Below are 25267 nucleotides of genomic sequence, written 5' to 3'. Positions count from 1 at the left end.
TGATTAGAGAGGCCTGTGCTTCACCTTTACCGTCTCCCATGGACTTTAGGGGGCGTGTCAGTCTCATACAGGCCATGTGTTTGGCTAGTTAGTCATGTGACACCTCCATCCCCAAAAACACCACATTTGTATGTCGATAGTTACAATTTCCCCTACCCCAAAGTCAAGGAAAATACATTAAAATACTAAATTGAGACTATGTTTTCCTTTGTACAGTCTGTCTCTGCAAGCTTTAATTGAACTGGTCATCTAGATCCAGTCCAAACAAAATACAACACCAATGTTAATACGAAGGCTTAGCCTACTTTAAATGTCTGTGGGTTTATTGCGAGCTTATTTTACACTTATACAATTGTATCTCCCACTACATCACTAAAACGCTTCTATAATATTCCCATACTTGTTACATTTCATATATTGTTTGTCCTCGTGTATGCTGATAACATGGTCTAGGTTTATTATAGTTGCAAAATCGTCCGCTACTTTATCAAGAATCCATCCGGACATTTAATGAGCCTGCTGCTGAATCCTTCTGCTAAATATGAGCCGTGAAGGGAATTTTCATTTCGGTCCTCCGATAACAGCCAGAAGATAACAGCCTCTCGTCGCAGTTGGACTCAAAGCCACCTCGGATGCTGCTTTTTCTCTCTCTCTCTCCCTCTCTCTCTCTCCCTCTCTCTCTCTATAAACAACCACTGGTCTGCTTTCAGGAAGTACTGTATGAATATTAATATGGATGCAAACACTCAGTGCGGATGCCCAGCGCTTGAACCAACACAGGCGCGCTGATCTCTGCGCATTTTTTTGTTTTTGTTTTCACGGTTTTTCTTTTCTTCCAATTTTTCCGTTCACGCCTGAACTGAAAGCATGTTAGTTTGGCGGAGGTCACGCTGGAGCCCTTTTTGAAGCGCACGGGGATGGCGTGTCACCTGCGTGTTTTGCAGAGGATCCTTTTGTAACGTCGCATTGAACTGCATCATGGATTTCGATCAGATCTCACACCGGCCAGGCTACACCGAGCCTCGATAGTAGAGGGCTACAGCGCGCTGCTTGTCACAAAAAAATGGAAGACCTTTCACGTCAAGAAAAGGCGTCAGTACGGTGATATGCGTCTGAATAGCTGATTTTTCCTTTCCACGTCAATTGACACATCTGGGAAAGGATTTTTTTCCCTCCCCTCCCCGTCTACCAAGACAGCTGTGTCATCAACAACCGGCGTGGTGTTGTTGTTGTCTGGTTTTTACGAGCCCGGGCAACTGGATATCGGCACAGTCTGCCTCTGCGCCAGCCATATAGGCTACCCCGTAAACAAGGTAGGTCTCTTCGATAATATGGTGTTTTTGCTCTATAAATGATCGGATCAGTCGCTTACATCATCTAGCCTGTATGTAGACAGCTGTCACAGTCTCAATGCACTGTCTGCTTAATTAGCAGCGGGGAAGATGGTGCTGTATTGCGGAGGGGGGACGCACGGGGCCTGATGGCATTTCACGGGTGAATTTCAATAAACACAAGGTTGACAGCGAGCCGCTGCGTGCTCACAAGCCAAATTATTCAACCTTGAAAGGCTCACAGCCCATGACGGTGGATATAAGGCCCGTGTTTTAGCCCCAAATCCGAAAGAGATGGCGAGACCTGCCGCGCAGCGCAACCCACAGCCCGCGTTTAAGTTCAGTCGTGACAAGACCTTATAAATATTTCACCAAAAAAACAAGCCATCAGCTGACTGGTGATGCTGGAGCATGCACGGCGTTATTCATCACACACCAAAACAGAGCCTCCATCTGCAAGGCCATGATGGAAAACATCTGCATGTTTACGGATGATAAGGCTATATAGCAGGGTGGTGTGATGCGCGCGTGTGTGTGTGTGCGTGTGTGTGTGAGTGAGAGAATGGGCGGCAGTTAATGTGATTGTGAATACACTTGGGGTGAGTGTGTGCGTGTGTGTGTGTGTGTGTGTGTGTGTGTGTGTGTGTGTGTGTGTTTGTTTGTGCGCAGCCAGGTGAGGATGTGTTGGCGAGTCTTTGAGGTGCGGGAGCGGCAGGCTTCTGGATGAGGGGAGGGAGCCTCGAGCATCACATGTGGTTTTAGAGTAGGCAAAAAACAAAACATCCACTGATAGCCTACCCGATAAACTGCCGCAGTATCCAACCTTAGAGCCTCCGGATCCAAAAGGGTCGAGGGGTCGTGAATTAAACGTGGAATTAAGTCAATACTATTTTTCCCCCTTTTTTTCCGGGCGTGACTGCCACTCAAAACGAGCATTTTTTTCTTCTTCTTCTCCGCCCCCCTTAGAGAAATACCAATAAAGAGTAGTTGTAAGGCTGCGAATATGAACACGTTTGTTCTAGTTATTTCTCTACCTGACTGGCTTTAATCTCTCTTCCAATGTTACTTAGAATAATCAGAGAAGGTTACTTGACTTGGCTGGAGATGGACATTTTACTTTGAAAGAACAAGTCATGTCAGTTAGTAAGGCTGTCTTTGAAACTGTAAAAGGATTGGGTAAAAGGAATAGTACCGATATTCCTGTGCAAATAGTATGATGGGTTTTCTTTAGGGAGGATGCTCCAGCACGTTGGATATTTCACCACCTGCCTGACATTGAACTGGAATATAAATTTCAGTCTATTGACCTTGGAGCTTAATGGCTTCAAGTCTTGCTTATGGGCGAACAGATACAGGTAAACAGGATCGGATATGTGACGGTCTCTTGTGCTGTTTGGTTTATGCACTCCTTGGTACGAACAGAGGAGAGCGGGGATGGTTCAGAGCAGCTGTGTATTCGGGGTCAGTGAGTGCAGGCTGTGAGCCACACATACTGTGCAGTGTGTCTTGAATGCAGAGAGAAAACCGGGGCTCGTTAACTGCCGTTGCTCGCTTGGTGATCCCTAATTCAGTCCAGAAATGTGATTACATCAAGGAATGGCAGCTCTTATGTGGCAGCTCAGTCAGTGTGGAAACAAATGAATATGTTTCTTTACTAAAAAAAAGAAAATTATAAAAAAAAAAACACACCACAAACTTTGGGTTGGAGTTAGTGGATTTAGGCAGAGCTTGTGATTTATTTATAGAAAGAATCATAACTGACCACTGTTTCCAATAAAGGAGAAAGGATTCTGAATGCATTTGAGCTTTTCTCCATGAAGTGGATGATTCAGTTGCTCTGATCGGCAGTGTGCATCATGTCTGATTCCAAAAAGGATGAGTAATTCAGCTTGGAGTAGAATACACAAGCATACTGGACCCAGAGAGGGCGAAGGAAGGCCCTCACAGGGCCAGAGAGGAGAGGGACCGCCGGGAAGCAAGGGACTGATGGACGTGCGACAGACGGGGCAGATGCTGACATTTCAAGCCCATCTCTCTAGTCGAGTGGATACCCCTGTCAGGATGAGCAGTAATGGAATTTCTTTCGTTGTTGCTGTGGGATTCTTGGAGCACCCAACAGATTGTTTTCCTAGCGTTTGAGCCGGAGCAGCTTAGTAGGTTGGTAAAAGTAATATAAATGGCTACTACTGGCCTCTCATGCAGGTGTTTCAAAATCAATACCACAGTACAGGTGTTTCACTGGCTTCAGTGTGCGTTGTTGTTTCTTTAAAGGGCGAGCAGGTGCTTCTTCCACCTGTGGTTTCACCATCTTGATCCTCTCAGCTCCATCAGAGGGAGACGGCATCAGAAATGACGTAGGAAGACTGTTACCACGGCAGCGCGAGAGCATTGTGAGTGACTGCTATCAGTTGAAAAATGAAGGATTTATAAACTGTGTCTCTGGCTTTGTGCGTACACAGTCCTCAGTGATCGTCAAGACATTTCTGGTTATTTGGTCTGGGAAGTAATTCATTTTGTTTACTATGAGAGGACTTTAAAGTTAAAGTTTGCCCCCCAGTGGTTCTGGATTGAATCCTGCCACCGTGCTCTATCCCAACACTCTGCTTCACTTGCCCTGTGTGCTTACCTGATGAGTAAATAACACTCCAGTAAATGTGATTGAACAGGCCAGTAGAGCAGAAAGGATTAGTCACTTAATTGAATTGTTTATTGACAGAAAAATGATCTGCAACTATTTCGGTAAGACATTTGAAGACGTCACTTTGGGTTAGGGTTAGCTGCAGCCCAACAGCCAGTGCACGCTCTTCTTGACAACATGACTGGTTTCTGTTTAAAATCTGTACTGGTATCGTTGTAACTCAATATGTCTGTTTACATCTGTGTCTGCTCGGAGATGATGGGAAACTGGTGAAGTTTGTATTATTCCTCTTTGCATATGTAGAAGTTGGCTGCTAGTGCTATCTTACAATTCTATATTTTATGGAGACGATGGTTGAGTGCCATGACATGTTTTTTTTTTTTTTAAATCAGCAGGCTAGTTCATCTATTGATAAAGCACTAGACTCTTCTTTTTTTCTTGCTATTAAAATTTCCTTGTGTACAAAACATATAGCACTTCTAATTAGAAAGGGTGTTCGCAAAACTGGGGTATGTTCTGGTTTCACAGAGCTGAGAATATTGCATTCAAAGGTGGAAAAGTGTCAAAGTGGCGCTGCGAGACCTGCATGGGACATGCTGTAAAAGACTGAAATTTAAAACAGCGGATATCTCCCATTTAGTCACATGTTAGACTGGATCCTACACTTCCCATCATGCACCTTAATAACATATCTTTGTTAGATGCTACCTTACCGGTAAACCTCATGCTAACAGGCTGTAACGCAGGCTGTATGTCATGGATTTATGCAAGATCAAGTTTTGATAAACCGGGTGACATCATCAGGGTATTGTTTTGTGAGACTTGACAAAGCTCCTCAAAAAGACACTTGTTTTCACAGAATGAAAAATGTTGGAGTGCCATACACTGTAATCCTAAACCATCACAAATGTAGGTCAAATTGATTTAATTACCTCGACTACCTTTTTTTGTATCATTACCAAGAATGTCTCACAATGTGTATTTGTGAATGAGTTCCCATCAACATGAAGCCCCGTGTTTCTTGTGGATCAAATCAACCTTTTCATGCACTTGAGGCAGTCACAGTGTTGAGTTATAAATAAAATGCATATGTAAAGGTTCTCTCTAGCGTCTCCTTAGCGGTGACGCTAGAGAGAACTGGGTACAAATCCTGCCTTGGACATTGTTAGATGTCATCCCCCTTTGTCTTCTGTCTCTCCTGGCTCGTTACTCAAACATGCTGTCCAGTAAAGAGAGGGAGAACAAAACAATTGAATCCCATTAGTCTTTCTCAGCTGCATCTCCCTCTCTCAACTCCTCTCTAAACAGATATCATGAAGGCATACAGATTGCCTGCTCGCCTTGGAAAAATCGTTGTCATTTCTTTGTCTGATAGCTTTCTATTTTTTTACGTGATGCACTGGATACAGGGGCTAAAGAAAAAATAATCATGGCAATATTTTAAATAGACATCCCCTGCACCCACTTGCTCAACACATGACCACAGACTTTATTTGGGACGCATGTTGTTGGCTCGCTGGGTGCTTCCTACATGCGTGTCCCTTGTCTGACCGGAGGAAGTCTGCTGTGTGTGTGTGTGTGTGTGGACCAAATCAAACACTCCCTTCTAAATGCTTTCTTTCTGGATTGTAAGCATCTTACAGCATCCAGTCTTCATTGCAGTGTGTAGTCAAGAGTAATGATGCGTGGTAATGATTTCCTTTAGGCAACTCATCTTTGTTCATTTTCCCTCCGTTTTCCTCTCATTAAACCTTTCAAAGACATTTGCATGGTACCGTGCAAAAATAAATAAAGTTAGGAGCCAACAGTTACTTCTCTCTTGTTGGCACAGAGGTCCCAGTCTCCAGCCATGTTAATCACCACCTATTTATCTGTTTGTACCCAGGATCTTCCACATGGATACACACAAGTATCTGAGACAGAAAGCCAATATGTTAATATATGTTTGTGTGCCATTTGTATTCTTTTTTTATCAAGAAGCCCTGAGCAAAGTCATTTCAGCATCATTATGTGAAACAGTAATTGGCAAGATATGGAATTACTAGCGGAGCACGCTGTGGCTCTATTTTGAATTATACATGTTTCAGCATCCATAGCGGGTCCAAAGTGGTTTCTTGTGTGAATGTCCCTTTTTTCTCATTAGTGTGCTGCATTTATGCCAAAGACCTCCAGAAGACCTTGAATAATGCTCATTAAATCATTAGGAGACAGTAACATGTCATTTTTTTTCTGGCAGCATGTGTGTTGCAAAAATGTATTCTCCACAAACATTGTTGTCCTAACATGCCACTGCATACACGGATGTGAAAATGATGTGCAGCATAATGGTAGAAAGTATCTCACAGCGGTAATTCATTGTCTGAGACATTCGTAAAGGTCACCGGCAAAAACTCAGGCTTTGACAACCGTGTGTGAAATAGGTGAGTGTACACAGTGACTTCAGAAATGCAAATCTGAAAGCAGGGCGAACTAAGTGTGTGTTGTAAATGTCAGAGCAATCTTCATTTTTTACTGAAAAGAATCCTAGCTGATTGACTAGGTGGCAGCAAAAGGAACTCCAACATCTTTGTTTGGGATTTACCTGTGTTTTATCTCTATAGCATACTATATGTGGCGCGTCTACCCAATTTCTGTTTAGCAAGTATTTTTGTTGCATTTTGTCAAATTAAAAGCCCTGTAATAGGTTTCAAAATTGGGTAAATTAAGTTGAAATGTGAATGATTTCTTTCAAAATGGCCATTTTTCAACACAATTACAGACAAATTACCATTGCCATTTTAGAGCCCTGTGCCGAGAACATTGGTGCATCAGAAACAATTACGTGGTTTCAGTCGGCAGGTGAGACTGTACAAGTGTTACACTCTCGTTTCTGGATGGGAGCCACTTGGGCCAAAGAAAGTCTCTCCAACAGCCACTCACAATTATCTGTTTAAAGGCAGTGATATTATTCCATCTGCTATTTTGAGAAGTTGAACATATAAGAAAACACCGCCTGAATCATACATCTACCGTCACCTGCCGTTTGTCCCAGTTAGTGCCTTTTCATTCTATCACTGTCAGTGGAAAAGGCAGGAATCGAAATTGCTCAAGTGAGACCCTGAGCTGAAAACCTGCCACTCACACCTGTAAGGCCAACGAGCCTGTACATTTTTACCACTGTCTTGCTTTTCAGCTTTCGAGTACAGACCCTCGAAATGCTCTCAGACATGTCTGACTTACTGATTTTCAACAACTCTTGAAAAGTGACTAATGTGATTTTATTCACACATAAAAAAAAAAAATTTAAAAAAAATAAAAAACAACCTCCAGAGACGACAGTGTGTATGCTGTACCAGTGAGTAGTCACTTAAACTCTTTATTTTCCCAAACAAGTGCATCAAAATCTATTCTTCTGAGTTACTGTCATGGTGAACAATGTGGGGTGCAAGCAACTGGGCCACAAGAGACATGATTTGTATGTAATGAGATGAATGAGTGGGAGAGCTGTGTGTGTGGGCATGTGTGTTAGTGCGTGCGTGCGTGCGTGCGTGCGTGCAACCTACGCTATGACTCGCTTATCGGGAGATTGTGAGCACAAGGAGTAGGATGATTCAGATGTTGGAAGACCACTTGTGGCCTATACCTGGCTTTGCTAATCACACCAACGCTGCCGTTACTGCTGCTGCTCCATTTTTCGCTCAGAGGAAAGGCAGCTCCGCAAGTTTATTATAATCTACAGGACTTATTGGGACAAGTCTGGTGTTATTTGATTAGATTTTTCTTTACATCATTTGATGTTTAAATAGCAATTGCCAGAGACTCCTTGTCCATTTTTCCGTCCTCTGCCTCTCCTTAAATATTGCTCTGCAAACGAGACTAAAATATGGCATTTTACAATGGACTAGCTCTTTTGAGAGAGGAGTCAAGCCCACTACAAGCTGCTTGGAGGCAAATCATATGTCTAGTTTAACATTGATGTTCAGCTGATGCCTGTTTTGCTCTGGGCTAGTGGGCTTTGCTTAATTGTTGCTGAATAGTTTATGAGGTTTGTCTTGTTGGGGCAGGTACAGCCTGAAGCGCCGAGGGCGATGGTGTTTTTAGCTTCTTTTTTATTTATTTATCGGTGAATCAAACAATTCAAAACGGTTTAAATTTGATCGGTGGTCGGCAAGCACATGTAGTGAAGTCTGGCTGCTCTGGATCATAAAACAGCTTCAGCTTTGGTTGAAGCAGGTTTGTTTTGGCTCAGAGAGATCATCCATGTTGTTGTGTAGAGCATCAGAGTGGACAAGACACTTCTTTCTTCCTTAAGAGATACAAACATCTTGTACTGAGGAAAGGTTTTGTGTTAAACATGCACCATTACTTAAATCTGACGGTCGGATATTTTTAATAAACATCAATAAATGTGTATATATATATATATATATTTTAAAAAAAGTATTCAAACAGACTAACAAACAGGGAGGCAGGCAATATTGCTGGGTAATCCACATCTAAAAGAAGTGGGATCTGGGTGAGAGAGGGATGCTCGCTCAGTCAAGCGTGTGCAGCTGCAGAGTGGAGCTCTTCCCCTCGTGCACGAGCGCGAGCATGAGCATGTAGGGGTTTTTTCAGTTCTCACTCTTTTCCCTGCAGCGCTATACCTCACAGTCTGGGTTTCAGCAGCCAAATACAAAGAGCAAACAAAATAGAGACTTTCTCTTTGTATATGAAGTGATCTCTCTCTATCTCTTTTTGTGATGTGATGGACACAAGAGTTTTGCTTCTGTACCAGTGCTGGATAATGTCTCTGAAAAGCAGATTATCTTAAAGGAAACCCTGCAGGAACATTTGAACACAGTGATTTTGCTCTCTTTGGTCACACCGTGTACAGTGACAGTGCTCATGCTGAGAGTGGCTTTATTCTGATTTCATCAATCTTCATTTCTTCTTTTTGTTTCTCTCCGGATGGCGCTTCTTTTTCCCCGTGATATGTTGTGCTATATTCACAACGTATTGAACCCTATACAAGTGCAAAAGACAGGAAGTAAACTACAGAGACTCAATGAAAACGTGCCCAGTGGTGTATAAGGGCTTTCGGATCCTGTAAGCCGTGTTCATGTATGCTAAGTGCAGTGGGTCACCTTGGTTACTGCAGATTCTAGCAAAAGACGATGAAGGCAAGGGCAAGCTGAGGTGGGAAATGGGGATCGGGAGGTCACCCACTGACCGTCTCTTTTTGACCAGAGAGCTAATGATGAGTGTTGCATTTTTTATTTACTTGGGTAGCAGATTGCACTCTGTAACTGCAGCTTTTCACATTTTGAACTGTTCACGAGCCACACATTGTACAGGTGTTTACCTATGTGCACATACACACCGACAATAATAGATTCATTTGTCGGCAGGAAAGGTGCAAAGTTGAGACAAACACTGAGCATCTCCGCAAGTTTGTTGTGGCTCAAGGCTGTGTCTTGGTAGCACGGGGCAAGGGGGAACAGGGAATGCTTTTTTGTCGGGTATTTTTGGTTGCATGTCCATGAAAAATTTAGCGGTCACTCAGGTTGTACAACGCTAAGGAGGAGGAATCCAATGAGTGCGAAGTGTCTCGGGCACGTATATTTGAGTGAGTCTATTTGGGTTTTTGACCCCTACAAAAAATTGTGTAACATGCCGTTGAGGTTTGATTTATTCCACATGACCATACCTAAATAATACTGAGGGTATTTCTTGTTTTATTTCATGACCAAAACATCAGAAAGAGGTCAAGAGAAAAATTCAGCAAAATTCCTCTACGCCTCTCATGTGCCTTCCATCCCTGGCCTGGAGAGATACATCAGCCTCTACATCTTCCTCCTCCTCCTCCTCCTCCTGTCCATTCTCATCAGCCACAGGCATTTCCCTGCACAATGCAATATTGTAGAGCGTTCAGCACACAACAGCAGCACATGAAGACAAGAAGACAAGTTGTGGCGATGCTCTAGCAGTAAAGAGCCCCACATAACCCAAGGATGAAAAAAGTGACTTTTAGTTTAGTGATGCACAATGAGGGAATTATTTGAATAATCTCATTTTCTTTCTTACCACAGACACACTTCAGAAATACATATTAATTCGGTTCAAAGTACAAAAAAAGAAGAAGAAATCTGCTCCCAGTTTTTTTTTTTTTTCTTCTTCCATATTTTCACACAATGCCTTTTTGCCGGCTGAACATATGAAAATATCCAGTATATGAACAATTTTTAGGAGATTAGAGGAGCGGCCCAGAGCAGGCGATAGTGAGGAAAACGACACAAGCCTCCTGTAGTAACAATTACAAACAAATTTACCTCAGGTGACTGTTTTGTTGTTAGGGAGGGTAAGATGGATGTTGTCCGAACTAGTGTGTAAAAGCTCACAAAGCAATAGATGTTGCTTGAAAGGGTTTTGCGGACAGCAGGTCGATCTGGCAGAGTGCAAGCTTTCCAAGGATTTTGGTTTCAAGGCTGACACGTCTCAATATCTGCATGTGCAATAAGGCTGTCAGAGGTTTGCAACATCCTGTGTGCCTGACAGCATCACTTTCAAACTGTTTACCTGCTCTTCGGGAGGAGGTGCATGTGCCAAAGGTATGTTTGATGAAGTTTGCATGGCCAAACTCAGCACTTCACATGGACACGCAAAACAGACAAGGTCGTCAAACAGTACTTTGACATCTAATATGTTTTTAAAAACCTGTGGTGGATACGTGGATCATGTCACTTTACCGTTACCAACAATAGCTGAACTCCCCACTAGTCTGAAGATGTTATAAAAGGTTTGAGTGTGTCAGTGGTCCCCTGCTCAGATGGGATATCCTGCCCAAAGTAGAACACCTATGCCAGATGTCAATCGTGTGAAACAGCATTAATTATCTGCCATCACGTTTTTAGGACGGTATCTCTCTTTGCAAGTTAAGCTTCTGTGAACAGAAAGTCATCTGGTTATTGATTTCTGCATGCTTGTTTGCACTTTGTCGGAGAGGAATGGTTAGATATTTATGCTTAATCTCGTACTTGCAGATGAGACGATCAATATCACTCACAGGTCGGTACTGTAAATATGAAGCCAGAGCCAGCAGCCTCGTATGTCAGCTGGCTCTGTTTAGAGGTGAGAAAATCCAGCCACTCTAAAGCTCACTTCATTAACACGTCATATTTAGTTTATTTAATCTGTACAATAAACTCGTCTTGTAACTATGAGCCAGGCAACCAGCAGAGGCTCCAGGAAGTTGTTCAACTTGGCCAAGAAATAGTCCGGCACCACTTCAGTTTTAGTACAGGCGACACATAAGAGATATAAAGTGTCGATCAGTGAGTGCTGGGAGGCAGATTGTGTTACCTTTTGAAAGAACCAGGCTGTTTCCACCTGCTTCCAGTGCTTAGCTAAGCTAACAGGCTGCTCGCTTTAGCTTCAAATCCTCGGTACTGACATGAGAGTGGTATCAATCTTCTCATCTTTCTCTGGGCATGAAAGTGTATTTCCCAAAAGATTAAACCATTGCTTCAATATGTAATTCAGTCACATCAATTGTTTGTAAACATTACTTTTCCCTGCAGCTTATAAGCGTAGATATTATATCTTTGTTATTAATTACATTTAATGGATATACTGTATATCATTAGCACAGCCAGACTACTATCACCCATGATCACAGTCACCACCCAAGATGTTGCCTGTAGAGGCTTGAAACAAATCAGCTGTGCATTTGAATGTGAAAAAGTAAATGGCAACCAGATGTTCGTAAGAAGGAAGGAAATGAATCCTCAGCGGACCTTATTTCCCGGCACTGGCCAATATTTATCTTCTGAAAGCTGCTTTTGCTTTGCCAACCGTTAAGTGGTGATGAAATGACGTCTCTTGTCACGTCACGCAAGCCTCTGCTCCATAGGTATGTTTGATAGAGGAAAATGCAGATCATAAAGAAGTGGCTGGTAACGTTTTACCAAATGGGTTATGTACTCATTATCTTTTTCAGACCACCCAGCATATGTAGAGGTTGGTGTTTGACAAGAAAACCGTGAGCATTTGTTCTCAGATTAGTCTCTCGAGGGGAACCAGGTGTGATTTCATGAGGTTCCTGTTTTAGTGTTACAGTCTTAGTTTTTTATTATCCAAGCTCACATTAATGTCAAGCTCACTTCAAGGCCCTCTTTCCCGCTGAGATAGGCGATAAAATATTCCTGCATCTATACCTGATTTCCATGCTTAATAACTGGCTTCCCATATCCAGACTTGCTGAAGCAAGAGGAGAAAAAAATGATTCAAATCAACCTTGAAAGCATTTTTAAAGCAATCAATAAAAAAATGTCATGTTGTTCCTTTCACTCTATTCGTCAGCTTTCCTATTTTGGACGGAGTACTTCTTGTGTGTGAGGTGCAGCGAGTGTGCAGCGTGTAGCTCGGCGCGTCAGGATGCAGAACGCTTGTATGGTTGCTATTGGAAACAGATGCTATCTCCATTTAAGGATACATGAGATATGTTGTTACTGGGGGATCAGGTACGAATGAAGCCGCAGTGAAGTTCAACCCTGGGATCATCACGTATGACGAGGCCGACGTCCTTCTTTGTTGCATATTCAGTAGCTAAGGAAGAGATGCATGGCTGACAGTGTTGCTAGGAGACCACACACAGCGACTAGTGTGAGAGGCTTGATTTCACCTCCCTCCCCCATTCTTGTAGTCTGGCTGCCTTTCACTGTTTCTCTATCTTCTCTTCCTCGCCTCCATTTGCTTATTCCCTTCAACCCTTCCTCCATATTTCCTTCCATCAGCCTGTCTCCAGTTTTACGTTTTCTGCCTAATCATGTTTGTCTTCAGCCCGGTTGATCCCTCAGCGACTCTATTTATTGGCTTCCCCTATTTTTCACCCCCCTCCCCCCCCCCCCCCCCCCCCCGCCTCTCTCTCCCGCTGCCTCGATCTCTCCTCCTCTCTTGCTGCTTATTCTTGTCCTGAGTGTTTCGCTCCTGCTTCCTCTCTGCCTCTCTCGTCCTCTCTCTCCCTGTTTGTTTCTGAACTGCAGCATTGTGTCTGGCTGAAGTGCGGTGACTGGTGTGCCGTGCGGCTGTGTACATGGATGCGCAGATATGGCTGAAACATGAATGAAACGCAGGCATATGTACCGTATCTTGTGTTTTTAAAAGTACAGATCCCACATCATTGATAGATATGAGTCGTAAACCTCTGTGGACACACAAAACTTTCCTGATTTCTCCCTTACTTACTGTCACATACTAAGTTACAAAGTAGTAGTATAGTAATAGTAGTATAGTTCAGCCTTGAAGGGATGCATTCCCAATCGTCCTAGTACTGGGTGTGCAGACGAAAGATGATGACTTCTATAATAAACAAGATGTTCTGTACTATCTGCCCCTTGAATATTCTTCTCTTCAATCAGCTTTGCAAATGCAAATGTATCTTATGAATGCTTTTTCTGTAATCAAAAAAGGAGGAAGTTTGGTGTTTGTAATAATATCTGGTTTCAAATCACTTTGTTTGCGGATGTCTGCGAAACAAAAGAGGATAAACTCCTCCAAAGTGATTACATGTGTATTTTTAATACACACTTCGTAGAGATATTACTCCGATGTGTTAAGGCCGGGCCGATGCTGTGTTGTGTCCCTCCACCCTGCAGCGTTACGGCCTCGCTCACAGCGAGGTGCAGCAACACTACGGGGCCACTTGCTGAGGTGGAGGCTGGAGGGCAGAGGGTTGCAGCAAAAAAACGCTCCAGAAGTGTTAAATTCAGTGGCAGTGGAGACAAAAAGATTTCAGACCGAAGACACCGTTGCACAAAGCAAAACCTTAACTTTCACTCTGAACTTTACTCTTTCTTACACCCAGAGACTTCAAATGTTTTGCATTTTTCCAATTTTCTGTCGATAATGATCTGAATTCTGGGTCATCCGTAACCCACACTCAGCTGCTTAGCATTTGCAATTACCGCTTCACACCCTTTGCGTGCTCGTGTGTTAAAGCATGTATGGAGGATTTAAATATGTGTGATCTGCTTGCTTATATGCATGAATGAGTAGTCTGCAGCGTTGCATGCAGATCCACTTAAATGAATCGTGGCTCCATCTGCCTCCTGGATCTAACGAGAGGAATCCAAGCGGCATCTGACCCTACAGATGCTCCTTAAACAACTTGCTAACTGCTCTGAATTTGTTTGGGATCTAAAGTGACCTCGGGCATTGTTCACAGCCAACCTATATGAGTGCACTGCATGTGATGTTTGAAGCCCAGTCTGATTAGACAAACCTGTGTGCCGATGAAGGATGACGTTCTCCTGGATCTTTTAGCTCGGCTAATTGCACACCAACCCACAGCCTGTAATGCGGCAATTGCAGGGCTGCCCGCTCCGCTGGCAGATCCTCGAAAACCCAAATCAAAGCTCCAGTTAACAAAAGCCCAACCTACAGTCGCAGCTTCCTAACCTAATTAACATTGAGTCAGCAAGCATGGCAGCAGCAGCGGTCGGGGTTGTGTTGAGGGCCGTGGGATACAAGAATAGCAGTAGCCACGCTGACACACTGGATGACACACTGGGCCGTGACAAAAGCATCACACACAGCTACTCGGCTCAACATGCCGCCTGGACCAGGTGACGGTGCCTGATGCGCCCACTGTGTTTTTTCTTTTTGTCGTTATAGGGAGAGATGGTTGAGATACTGTTCTTACAGTAAAGATGCTGTGCAGTTGGTGGTGATTGCGGTTTAACTGGTCCTGAATATGTACAGAATTTGAAGAGCATGGAAAGTGTAAATGTCGTGTATTTTTCCCTGCCCTTTTCATGCTGCTTGCATCTTTAATCAATTAAGAGTTCATTAAACTGGATTCACTTTCATTGTAACATGTTGAAAACATGTGACATTTGTTTTATGATATTTAACTGTTTCTTGCATTTACAAATTACAAACCAACAATTTCGGAAACGCAATATATGAAGCTTAACTTAATGCATCTCATACGAAGTGACTGAGCCAGTTGTGTGCACCAACAATGCTGTTCAACTCAAACTCAGGCAAACTTGATGCCAGAAGCACCAATGATAATGCTGTTCACCACCAAAAGAAACAGTCATACTCTGTTGCTATTTATGATGGAAAAACACTGGAAACATGCATCAGCTGACAGCTGCGCTTTTCTTAGCCAATTGCGTTGCGCACTCACATTCTCCAACGTGAAAACACCGTTGGTCCCTCAGATATCTGCCCCACAACAGGCCTGACTTCTCTTGGTGAGCGTGAGTATGAAGCTGTGCATGCACCACATATGACAAACCCCATTACTGTCTGGCTAGCAGACAGGCTTAGCTAGGCCATCCCGGGGCCTGCAGCCAGAGACGCTCTGCAGCTGAGTTACCATGCTTACTCAAATATTCATAACTGGATAATGAAAGTATAAATAGTTTTCATGTGATACACTAGAGGTTGGGGGTAAACAAAATTGCAACCGCCATCATCATGCATCAGTGTGTCTCTGCTCTGAAGGCTGCCTGTTGGAGTAATGGGCAGGATTGTTCGTGGTGAGCATGACAAGCTATGACTTCCGAAAAAGTTCTGCCAGTAATTTGGGTTTGATTATTTGGGTTTCATTGTGCGTCGCCACATCTCGAAGTAATCCCCGTCAATCTTGTCAGCTTGCAAGTAGGCTCGGAAGCTGTGAAACATGTTGTTTTAATGATTAATGAGCTCAAACATTGCTCTTGTTTCTTCTTGTTTAGGGGAATTGGAGGAGGCTGCCTGCGACATACATCCTGTTCTCCCGAGTCTTCTTCTATACCATGAGCTCTGGCTCTGCCCAGGATGTGGCAGTCGAGCATTTCCTGCGTGACATAGAGAGGCGAAGCAAGCGGCTACACTGCGCTGTGATAGGCTGCGAGGAGGAGCGACCCCGCAGCGACATGAACCTGCTGTATCGTAAGAGCCGCTTGGACTGGAGGCAGAGGGACCAAGAGGGAAGTAAAAAGAGGTGAGAGGATGAGCTCACAGGAGCTTTGCATATATGGGATTACATTAGGGTTCAGTTCAGTAGGGATATAAACCTCTTAGCCAGCATGAATGAGTTTAGTTTCAAAATCTTAATTCCAAGCACAGTTCATGAAGTCACAGGGGTTCGCCTGAAGAGTCTTGGACAAATTTGCATAGCAGAACTTCATAATGAACTTAATATGTTCTGTAGATGAGATAAACTATAATGCCACCTGAAATGTCACAGGGCGAAAGGTGGCCAAAACTTATGAAAAAGAAAATTAAGTTGTTGCCTAGTTTGTCTTCATTCACGTGGGATTATTTTGCCTCCACATACTTTCATCAGAGGTTTTAACCTGTAAGCTTTAGAGAGCATTTGTTTTCATTCACATGTGTCATACGCAAGTCGGTCATTCACCCCTTTAAGTTTTTTTTTTTTAGTTTTCTTCTGAAGCGAGAAGAATTCAAAGATGAAAGTTTGGTTGATGAATCAAAGAAGACAGAAACAGTGTGTAGCTTGCCAAAAACATATATATGTCATGTACACAATCATGTACAGTTCAAACTAAGCAGTGAATTGGAAAACCTTGCCTGTTGTGATGTGTATGGAAGAGTAACAATAGGGAGTTTGGTCGTTGAAGCTCAGCCTGCCAGCAGCGGTGGAAAGGAAGGAAAAACATTTATTCAAGCACTGTACCGAAGTACAGTTTTTGATGTACTAGTATAGCACTTAAGTACTTCCAATTCATGCTACTGTTTAGTTGTACTCCACTATAATCCATTTATCTACCATTTATCTACAGCTAAAATGGACTAAACCAGTGGTTCCTAATATTGTTAGCTGTGAACCCCAACAGAAGTGCTTAACTTGGGCTCCTTTGTCGTGTTTCAGATGCCTACGAGTTCCGAGCAGTTCTGCCAAGAAATGTCTCTCTAAACTTCTCAGATAGTTCAATGTGATCAATTGTTCAAGGCCCAAAAAGGTCACATTATCCAGTATGTCACAAAAAGCTATGAAGGTTAGAGAAAAAAAATCAACCTAAATTCATGTAGCTTCATTAATCATATTTCACCCCCTCACATTTATCTTGTGACCCTCTGGAGCTGGCCTGACACACGGGTTGGGAATCACAGAACTAAACTGCCTCTGTCCAACAACCCAACCTCCACCAGCCACAACATTAAAATGCTACTTAAACACGGACACATTCATTTTAACAATCTAATCTTTTATACTTTAATCCGATGACATATCTGTACTTTAACTTAAAATGGAGATTGTTGTATTGGTAGTTAGAATCTGAATACTACGACATGCCAGCACTGTTTCAGTGGGATTTAAAAGTGTGTGTGTGTGTGTGTGGTGTGTGGTGTGTGTGTGAGTGTGTTCAGGGCTCTAATTTCTCCACCATTACAACACAGTTAGCTGTTGATGCATCAGATCCAGCTTCTCTCTTCGGACGTCTTCCAGCAGAAGTGAAAAGTAATCACAACACAGACTATAATGTCAATAATATGAATAACAGTAATAATGATGATAATAACAATTCATCTTGTGTGATTTTTGGAATTTATTTAAACTGCATTATATATAGACATGCTGAAAGACCGCCAAGCATCAAAACAAACAAATTCAATGAAAATAGAAGACTCTACAAAAGTGGGCAGACAACAGCGTCACACTCTGAATGCCGGTTTGGTCGTGACAGTATTGTTTTGAAAAGAGCCCATAAGTGAGTGATCTCGTGTTTATGATGTGTGTTTCGGAGACCGAGTAGAGATGTACCACTAAAATGTGAGTCACCTATAATTCACCAAGTTCGCAGAGGAGAGGGGGAACATCAAGGACAACAACTCAGTTCGTTTAGAAGCGTCGTCCACCTCTTTCTGACTCACAGCAGTAATTGGAGGCCCTCGTGTTGGCAGCAAAGATCAACGCCATGGCAGCATCAGGCCAGTGGAGGTGTAGGGCAGCAAGTAGGACAGCGGAACATGATGAGCGATGAAAGCAGAGCCTGAGCTTTTGCCAGAGCAGCAGAGGTGAGAAGCAGGACATGACCAGTGATGATTGTGAACAGGGCAGGGTCAGGGGATGAAACCACACAGGGAGGAAAGGATGGAAACCAAATGGACTGGAGGCAGGACGGGCACCGACTGCAGAGCTGATGGGAGTGAGGGAGGCAGGGGGAGAGGAGGAGGGACATGGGAAAAAGTATGAAGGGCACTGGTAGACAGTTTGAGATCTCAAGGCCCTCAGGAGAGACATCACATTTTATAAAGCAGAGACGGCTGTGGAGAAAGTGAATTGTAAATAGGTGAGTTTCAATATGATTTTTAAAAATAGAGTTTCTTATGCCGACAGACTTTTTCCCCTCGCGACAAAAACCCCGACGCCTGCTGAGGTTTTATTTATTCTTGCACAAAATGATGAGGCCAGTGTGATGGACTGGTGTGGGTGTACCAATGTGTATGCAGATATATGAAGGACTAAACACAGCCCTGCAAATCCCTTTAAAGCAATTCACTCATTGATATTCAGTCAGACAATTTGACAAAGAGGGATGAATATGAGACAAATGCAAAGATTATCAAATGTTTGTAAATGACAAAGGGATTTATAATGTGAATCAAATCATGGATAGATTATTGTTTTAGTAAACAATGGAATTTGAAAAATAAGTTGGCTGTACAGTTAATTAAAGGTTAATAAAGGGTGGAATAATGGAAGATACAGACACAAAAAAACAATAAAAAACATGTTTGCATTCACCAGTTTCTTTATTTAGATTTCACTTACGTTGCACACAGAGGTCTTGTTATGGAAACATTTTTGCTTTAAATGAATCATTAATGTAATCTTTTTAAGTTTCTGGAATGAAATTAATTAAATGTTTCTAAACTGTTTCATGACCACTTGGTCTGTCTTGGTTCTCCATATGTAGTCCAAAGCCAACTGTCAGTCTTCTCAGTGTTTAAGAGGAGCTCTCTGTTGGCTTTACAGGCTTGAAGTGAGGAGCTCAAATGTATTTGTGGTGAGTGACAGAGTGTCTCTGAGTTTTGTATTATTATTATTTGACAGGGGAAAATGCAGATCTGAGACGGTGCAGCTTCTTCCTGAGAATAAGGACAACACAGACAAAGTGTGTCTCTGGGCCCAGAGTCATGACTTCAGTTTTCTCTGTGAAGCTCTTCCTGTATGGATGTGTGAATTTACTGACGCCTGGTCGTGTCCCACTGTCTGAATGTAACTCACGCTGAGCTCACCTGATGTCCTAATGATTACGGGACCATGTGGAATAGATAACGCTTATTTTTGGGGCATTGTTTGATTGAAACAAAGGTAAGATTTTAAACAGAGACACTACAAGAGCATCTCTACAATCAAAATCTTTATTTTGATATAAATATATTTTCAGTTGCATCAACTCATTGACCTGAATCTGAATCACTGTTGAATTGCCAACGATATATTGAGATAAACAGGGAATCAGTCCAAGATTCATATCCCTGTGACGTCCCTTTTATAGACACATCAAACCCAGAGAAGAGAGGCCTTTGTTGTCCCTAACATCTTAAGCGCATGGTTCAAAGCAGTTCAGGCCTAAAAAAAAAAAAACATGTTCTGAATGATTTCAGCTCATTCAGTTTTGTTATGAGCACAATTTATTTCAGCTGTCATGGCAACCAAATGTGAATGTATTCCTCATTGTGTCCTCATAAACAAAGAAAACCAGTCTTTGTCACTTGAGTAAAACACTTGAAAGTAGAAGTCAAAGAAGACTGGATTTCAGGCAGACAAAGACAAGTATTTTCTCTTAGCGGACGCTTCAATAAGTCGTTGTCTGTGTGGTTGTTCACTGTGGATAAGCAGTGACGATAAAGATAAAATGGGAAACTTATTTTAGTTTGGTTGCTATAGGGGCACCTACTGGGGCGCCTGTGTGTGTGTGTGTGTGTGTGTGTGTGTGTGTGTGTCACAGGCTGGCAACTACTACAATCATACTCTTAGAAGTATCAGTAGACTTGTGCTTTATTGTTTTGAGTCACACCAAAAGGCAGTTTCACTTTTTATGTAATCTTGAGAAATCATATTCGTTGAAAACCACACTAGAGACGGCCCATAACTTAAGGCAATCAATTAAAGTGTCGTGTATTGTGTCAAATATGTCAGTACGGTGCAACAGAATGAGGAAAGCTACACACTCGGTGTCTGCTGCTCAACCTTAACTCATCAGAAACTTTAACGACACACAACTTAACTGCTCTGATTTGCCCTCAAACCAGATTGGATGTTTTTTTTGTTTTTTTTTAACAGATAATCTCATTCAGCTGTTTAAACATAACCCACTCTTAAACTCTGCCCCAAAAAAGGTAAATTAGAAATAGGACGGTAGCTGCTAGGGGCAGAATGATCTCAACTGGATTTCTTCAGTAGAAGCTTTATTACCACAGTCTTAAAAGCTTTTGGGAATATCTCGCACTCTGAGGAGGAGGAGGAGGTATTCAAGGGTCGGTCCAAAGATAAATCTACCAAAGGTGTCTTTCAAAAGGCGACAGATCAGCAGCGATAAGCATTGGCATTTTTGCTCTTGAGTGAACTGTCACACTTGTTAGAAATGATTTGGAGATACCTCAGATTCATGCAGACAGATAAAATCCCAATTTGGACATTGGACAAAGCAAGACAGAAGGAGAAAAACTCCTTGAAATGTTAATTGTTACTGATTAACCTCTATTTATGATTAAAAAAGCAATTGGATCATACCAGTAATTAACAAGAGCTACTACACTGTCCTGAATTATCAAGGCTCGATTCATTGTATGGTACAGTTAAACAGTGCACCAGAGCCAAATACGCTCTTCTTACTGTAGACAATAAGGAATTAAAGGAATGGTTTAACATTTTAGGAAAATATCATCTGTATAAAGCAACCTGGTAAATAATAACAAATCACAGTTATTTAATTCAGCATATTTGCACTCTGCACCATTGCACTAATATATTATTGTTTACAATTTACAGAAACAGTCCGACTTATAGACGTGAATTTAGTTGTTCATTTTTTGTATTGTTTATATATATATATATATATATATATATTTGTCATCTTTAGCCTACTGGTACATTATGTACCTAACAGCTAAATGTTTAAATGTACTCTTGTTCAGCTTATATTTATGTTATTTGTCAAACTTCTGATTTAAGTGCCAGTTGATTAGGCACACAAAGAAAGAGAAGCAAATAGAGAAGTGAGAGTCCAGATACTTTTTGTACAGCTGAGGGTTTGGTCTTGGTTTGAAGAGAGCTTCTTCTGCTTTATGAAGAAGAAAAAAACAGAAGGAGCTGCTCAACCTCTGCTCTGGGCTAATTTTGGCCCTGTAGTATCTGTGCCGATTGTGAGGAGTCACAAGTAAATCTCCACAGGCCTTCAAGGGCACAGACATTCTTGTGCAGATGCAAGCACACATTGTTGCCGCAACACACACACACACATAAAAAACACATATTCAGACACACACGTGCGCTGCCTCACACTGATATTTGATGGGGAAGCAAATAGGAGCCTCTGTGTTCTCGGTGATGAGCAGCATCAGTTCTGCTTCTGCTGCTTGCAATGTTGACGACAAATCGTAAGCTCCAATTGTCGTCTCCTGCGCTTCGCTGCCTCACCGGGATGGCAACTGATCTAAAAGAGAGCACTGCGTGACCCGTAGTCATGTCTCGCCATTATGTACTATAATGAATCACTTACACACAGAATAATGGTGCATTTGAGCTGTTTAATTACACACTCAGAAACACAATTTAGCAAAGCCTCAAACGTGTACACACAGATGTGGATATCCAGATGTGCTCCCTGTGGCTAAGTTCTGATCAACACAAACCTGGAATAAGAATCAGCCTGTTGTAGCTGTGATTTCTTCCCGCATTGCTGCAGTACATTCTCATCTCTTTATCCTCCTTGTGGTGTTTCCACCATGTGTGGAGGCTTTTTTTTCCTCTCCTGTGACATTTTGTGTAGGTACAGTAGCTTCACAGTAGTCTTGTTCATGAAAAGTATATGTTGCACAAGGAAAAGTAATTCAACCTTGTTTGATTGTAGTTAGCTTAAAGGCCAGGGACGTATCTTGTGTTGCTGTGAGGTGAGGCAGCACAACACCCCTGGAGACACCACACCATTGCAGCATCTATCTCCAATGCAGAGAAAGGGTTATCAGAAGCCATTTTGTAAGGCTTTGGGCGAACTCAGCTCACAGTTTTAGCTCAACAACTTGAAGCGCTGACACTGATGCCTGAACTGTGCTTGACTTCAAACTGTCAGCAAATTTAGTTTACAGTTTAAAAATATTTTACCTAATTTGAGGTTCTGTGGTGTATTTATGATGCTCTACAAAAAGTTTTAAAATATGTTTTGTTTTTTGGAATCTGTAAAAAAGGCCAACGCACAACAATAAAAGATAATAATAAGCATCTGGATCTCATGGTGGTAATGGAAAGAAAGGTACATAATACATTTTACATTCAATTAAAGTATTTCACAGTTCGCCAAAAGAAAGAATGCAATTCCACCATTACTTTGTCTGATTTTCCTCTTTGTCAGTTTCATTTGTTTGTTGCACAGGAGCTCGTATTATTGATGATTTCAAAGACAAACTATCAAATACATGAAAGTCACAACTGTTCCCATGGAAACAGATTAAATGCTTTTTGCATGAGAGCAGACGTGGGCTGAGGATATAACGATATAAAGAAAAAGGGAATTCCAGCAGTGCAGTGTACACTTCGAGTACTTTGTTTTTGACAGGGGAATTGATTTCCTAATTGAATGTGTTTGAGGAGGAAGCAGATGTGGAGGAATTCAGATGGAAAGATATGTGCATGCGAAAGATGGAGCCTCCAGGGCTTTCCCTTTGCAGTGAAAGCCCTGCAGGCGTTTCTTTATTGCAAAGGCAATCTTTGAAGACCAAAGAGAGAGAGTGAGGAAAGAGGGAGGTCACTATAAAGGCTGGTACATTAATGTTTTTGCACTTAACTATGATTTCTTCATGCTTCAATATTTTCCCCAACCCCATTTCCAAACTGCAGCTCCAATCAAAACGACCCCTCAGCCACTGTTGGCAAAGTCAGAGACTTGGCTTCTTTCCGCCGGCACTTCCGGATGGGTTTCATGACCATGCCGGCCTCCCAGGACCTGTCCCCTCACTCTTGTGCCTCCGCCATGGCGCCGCGCTCGCAGTCCTGCCACGCTGTAGGTGCTGGGGATACAGGTCTGGAAAACGGAGATTACTCTGACACTCAATCCCATCACTGTGGCCGCTGCCCCCCAACCAAACCCAAACGGCACCCCAACACTCGCCTCAGCGGCTCGTCCACTGACGGCAGAGGACCTTTTGACATGCCGCCATCTCTCGCGTCCTCTCACTCACAGACCAAACACTCAGAGAAGAAAAATGGTAAGAAGTGTATTTTCAGGTGCATATTCCACAGAAAAAGATGATCTTGTATCTTCACATGCATTTTTATTTCTCCAACAGCCATGAAGAAGTCTGACTCTGGAGACCTCGGAGGAAAGAAGGTGCCTCCTTTAAAGCCCAAGAGAAGTCCAAGCACCCAGCTTTCCTTTGACCCTCTCCCTCCACGTGTGCCTCCTTCTGCCACATCCTTGCCTTTCCAGGCAGCAGACTCACAGATTCAGACAAGGGACGGGGACGATGAGCCGGTCTATATAGAGATGGTGGGCCAAGTGTTCACTAGAGACACCCAGACAGCCACCCCCCATCCTGTCACACCTGTGGCCACCACGCCTGACTCTGACTCAGACCAGAGTGAGGCCATCTATGAGGAGATGAAATACCCGCAGCAAGAGAACAGAGAGTCCCAGAGACACCATCCTACCAAACATGAGAAACTGAAAACCTCTAAACACTTCCATGTCACCCCTTCCTCCTCCAACAGCGCCTCCTCTCTGCCACGCCCCTCCTCTTCCTCTCCTTCCTACTCCAAATCCAAAGCTACCGTGTCGATCTCCCATTCGTCTCCTCTGCCTTCCTCTGCATCCTCCACCCCTGTCCCCCAGGTCCTCTCCACCAGTCCGCACACTCCACGAGCTCCTACTCCCTACCTGCTTCAAGGGACTAAATCTGAGTCCGAGTCCAACACGAAGATCCCAGCCCCTTTCCCCAATCTTCTACAACACCGGCCTCCGCTGCTTGCCTTCCCACAGCCAGCAGCAGCCTCCAGCGGGGTCGGGGTGCAAAACAAGTCTGCGTCTGCTAAAATGGGAACTCAAACATCCAGCGTGACAACTCAAGCTAGCACCTCCTCCTCAACTTGTTCGAATGTTCCCTCGTCACTGTCAGGCTCCAAGGAGTCGTCAGGAGGAAGTGCATCCCAGCAGGACAAACACAGCAGGGACGCCCAGTTGGGCCCTGCTCCCGGACTGAGAGCCAGGAGCCACTCCACACCTCTGCCGCCCTCCTCCAAATCCACCTCCCCTTTCTCCCATCACCACCACCACCCTCACCATCGCCCCTCGCACTACCACCACTATCGCAAGCCAGAGAGAGGAGACTCTCCCGCTCCACTCAAGAGCAGTTCTCAGAACCAGGCCACAGTCCAGACCCAAACCTCAAGTACAGGCAGGGAGGGCAAGTCTGTTAGCTTCCTCTTGAAGTCTGATAAAGGGGAGAGGGATAAGGACAGGGACAGGGACAAGGACAGGGACAGGGACCGAGACAAAGATAGGGACAGAGACAGGGACAGAGACAGGGACCGGGATAGGGGTAGGGACAGGGACAGAGATAGGGATAGGGATAAAGACAGGGACAGGGAAAGAGAAAGAGACAGAGACAGGGACAGAGAAAGAGAAAGAGACAGAGACAGGGATCGAGATAGGGACGGAGGGCCCTACTCCTTACAGTTGGATCACATCCCCTCTACGTCTAAAAGCAGCACCAGCTCAACCCCTACGCCATTATCCTCATCCCAGCGTCCTCATTCACGCCCCCATCTTCGCTCTCACACTCCTCACAGCCTGCCAGCGTACAAGCCTCCCTCCTCGGACAGCCCCTTGCTGTGGACCTACCCCTCCGGTGGCTTCCGGAGACCGCCGGCTTACGAGAGCTTGCGAGGAAGCTCTCACACGGCGTCCCTGCAACAGCCCTCGAGTCTTACTGGTTTAGGTGAGGGGTCAATGAAGAGCAACGGAGGGTCTTCCTCCCTCCATTCTAAAGTTGGCTTCATGCCCTGGGACAGCAGTGCCAGCTTAGCTGCAGATGAGGGATCTTACTGGCCTATGCAGAGGAAATTGTCCTTCAGCCATGGGAGCAGAGAGACAGAGAGTAA

At 43.5% G+C, this 25267-nt stretch overlaps 1 protein-coding gene across 2 annotated transcripts in view; it reads left to right on the top strand.

The window, feature by feature from the left end:
* Nucleotides 1-464: 464 nt before the first annotated feature.
* The window catches only part of nyap1 (neuronal tyrosine phosphorylated phosphoinositide-3-kinase adaptor 1), a 29654-nt gene continuing 4851 nt past the window's right edge, over nucleotides 465-25267 (top strand). The window contains exons 1-4 of one of the 2 annotated variants that reach the window (XM_031856939.1): nucleotides 465-1313; nucleotides 15675-15922; nucleotides 23009-23376; nucleotides 23458-25263. In XM_031856939.1, the coding sequence (XP_031712799.1) occupies nucleotides 15735-15922; nucleotides 23009-23376; nucleotides 23458-25263 (2362 nt within the window). In that variant the 5' untranslated portion in view covers nucleotides 465-1313; nucleotides 15675-15734. Of the gene's footprint in view, nucleotides 3722-15674; nucleotides 15923-23008; nucleotides 23377-23457; nucleotides 25264-25267 lie in introns of both variants that reach the window. The other variant, XM_031856940.1, reaches the window with a different exon arrangement.

Source organism: Anarrhichthys ocellatus, unplaced genomic scaffold (genome assembly GCF_004355925.1).
Source record: "Anarrhichthys ocellatus isolate YVR2014 unplaced genomic scaffold, GSC_Weel_1.0 scaffold18, whole genome shotgun sequence".
Taxonomy (NCBI): domain Eukaryota; kingdom Metazoa; phylum Chordata; class Actinopteri; order Perciformes; family Anarhichadidae; genus Anarrhichthys; species Anarrhichthys ocellatus.
This window is presented reverse-complemented; position numbering and strand designations above follow the sequence as displayed.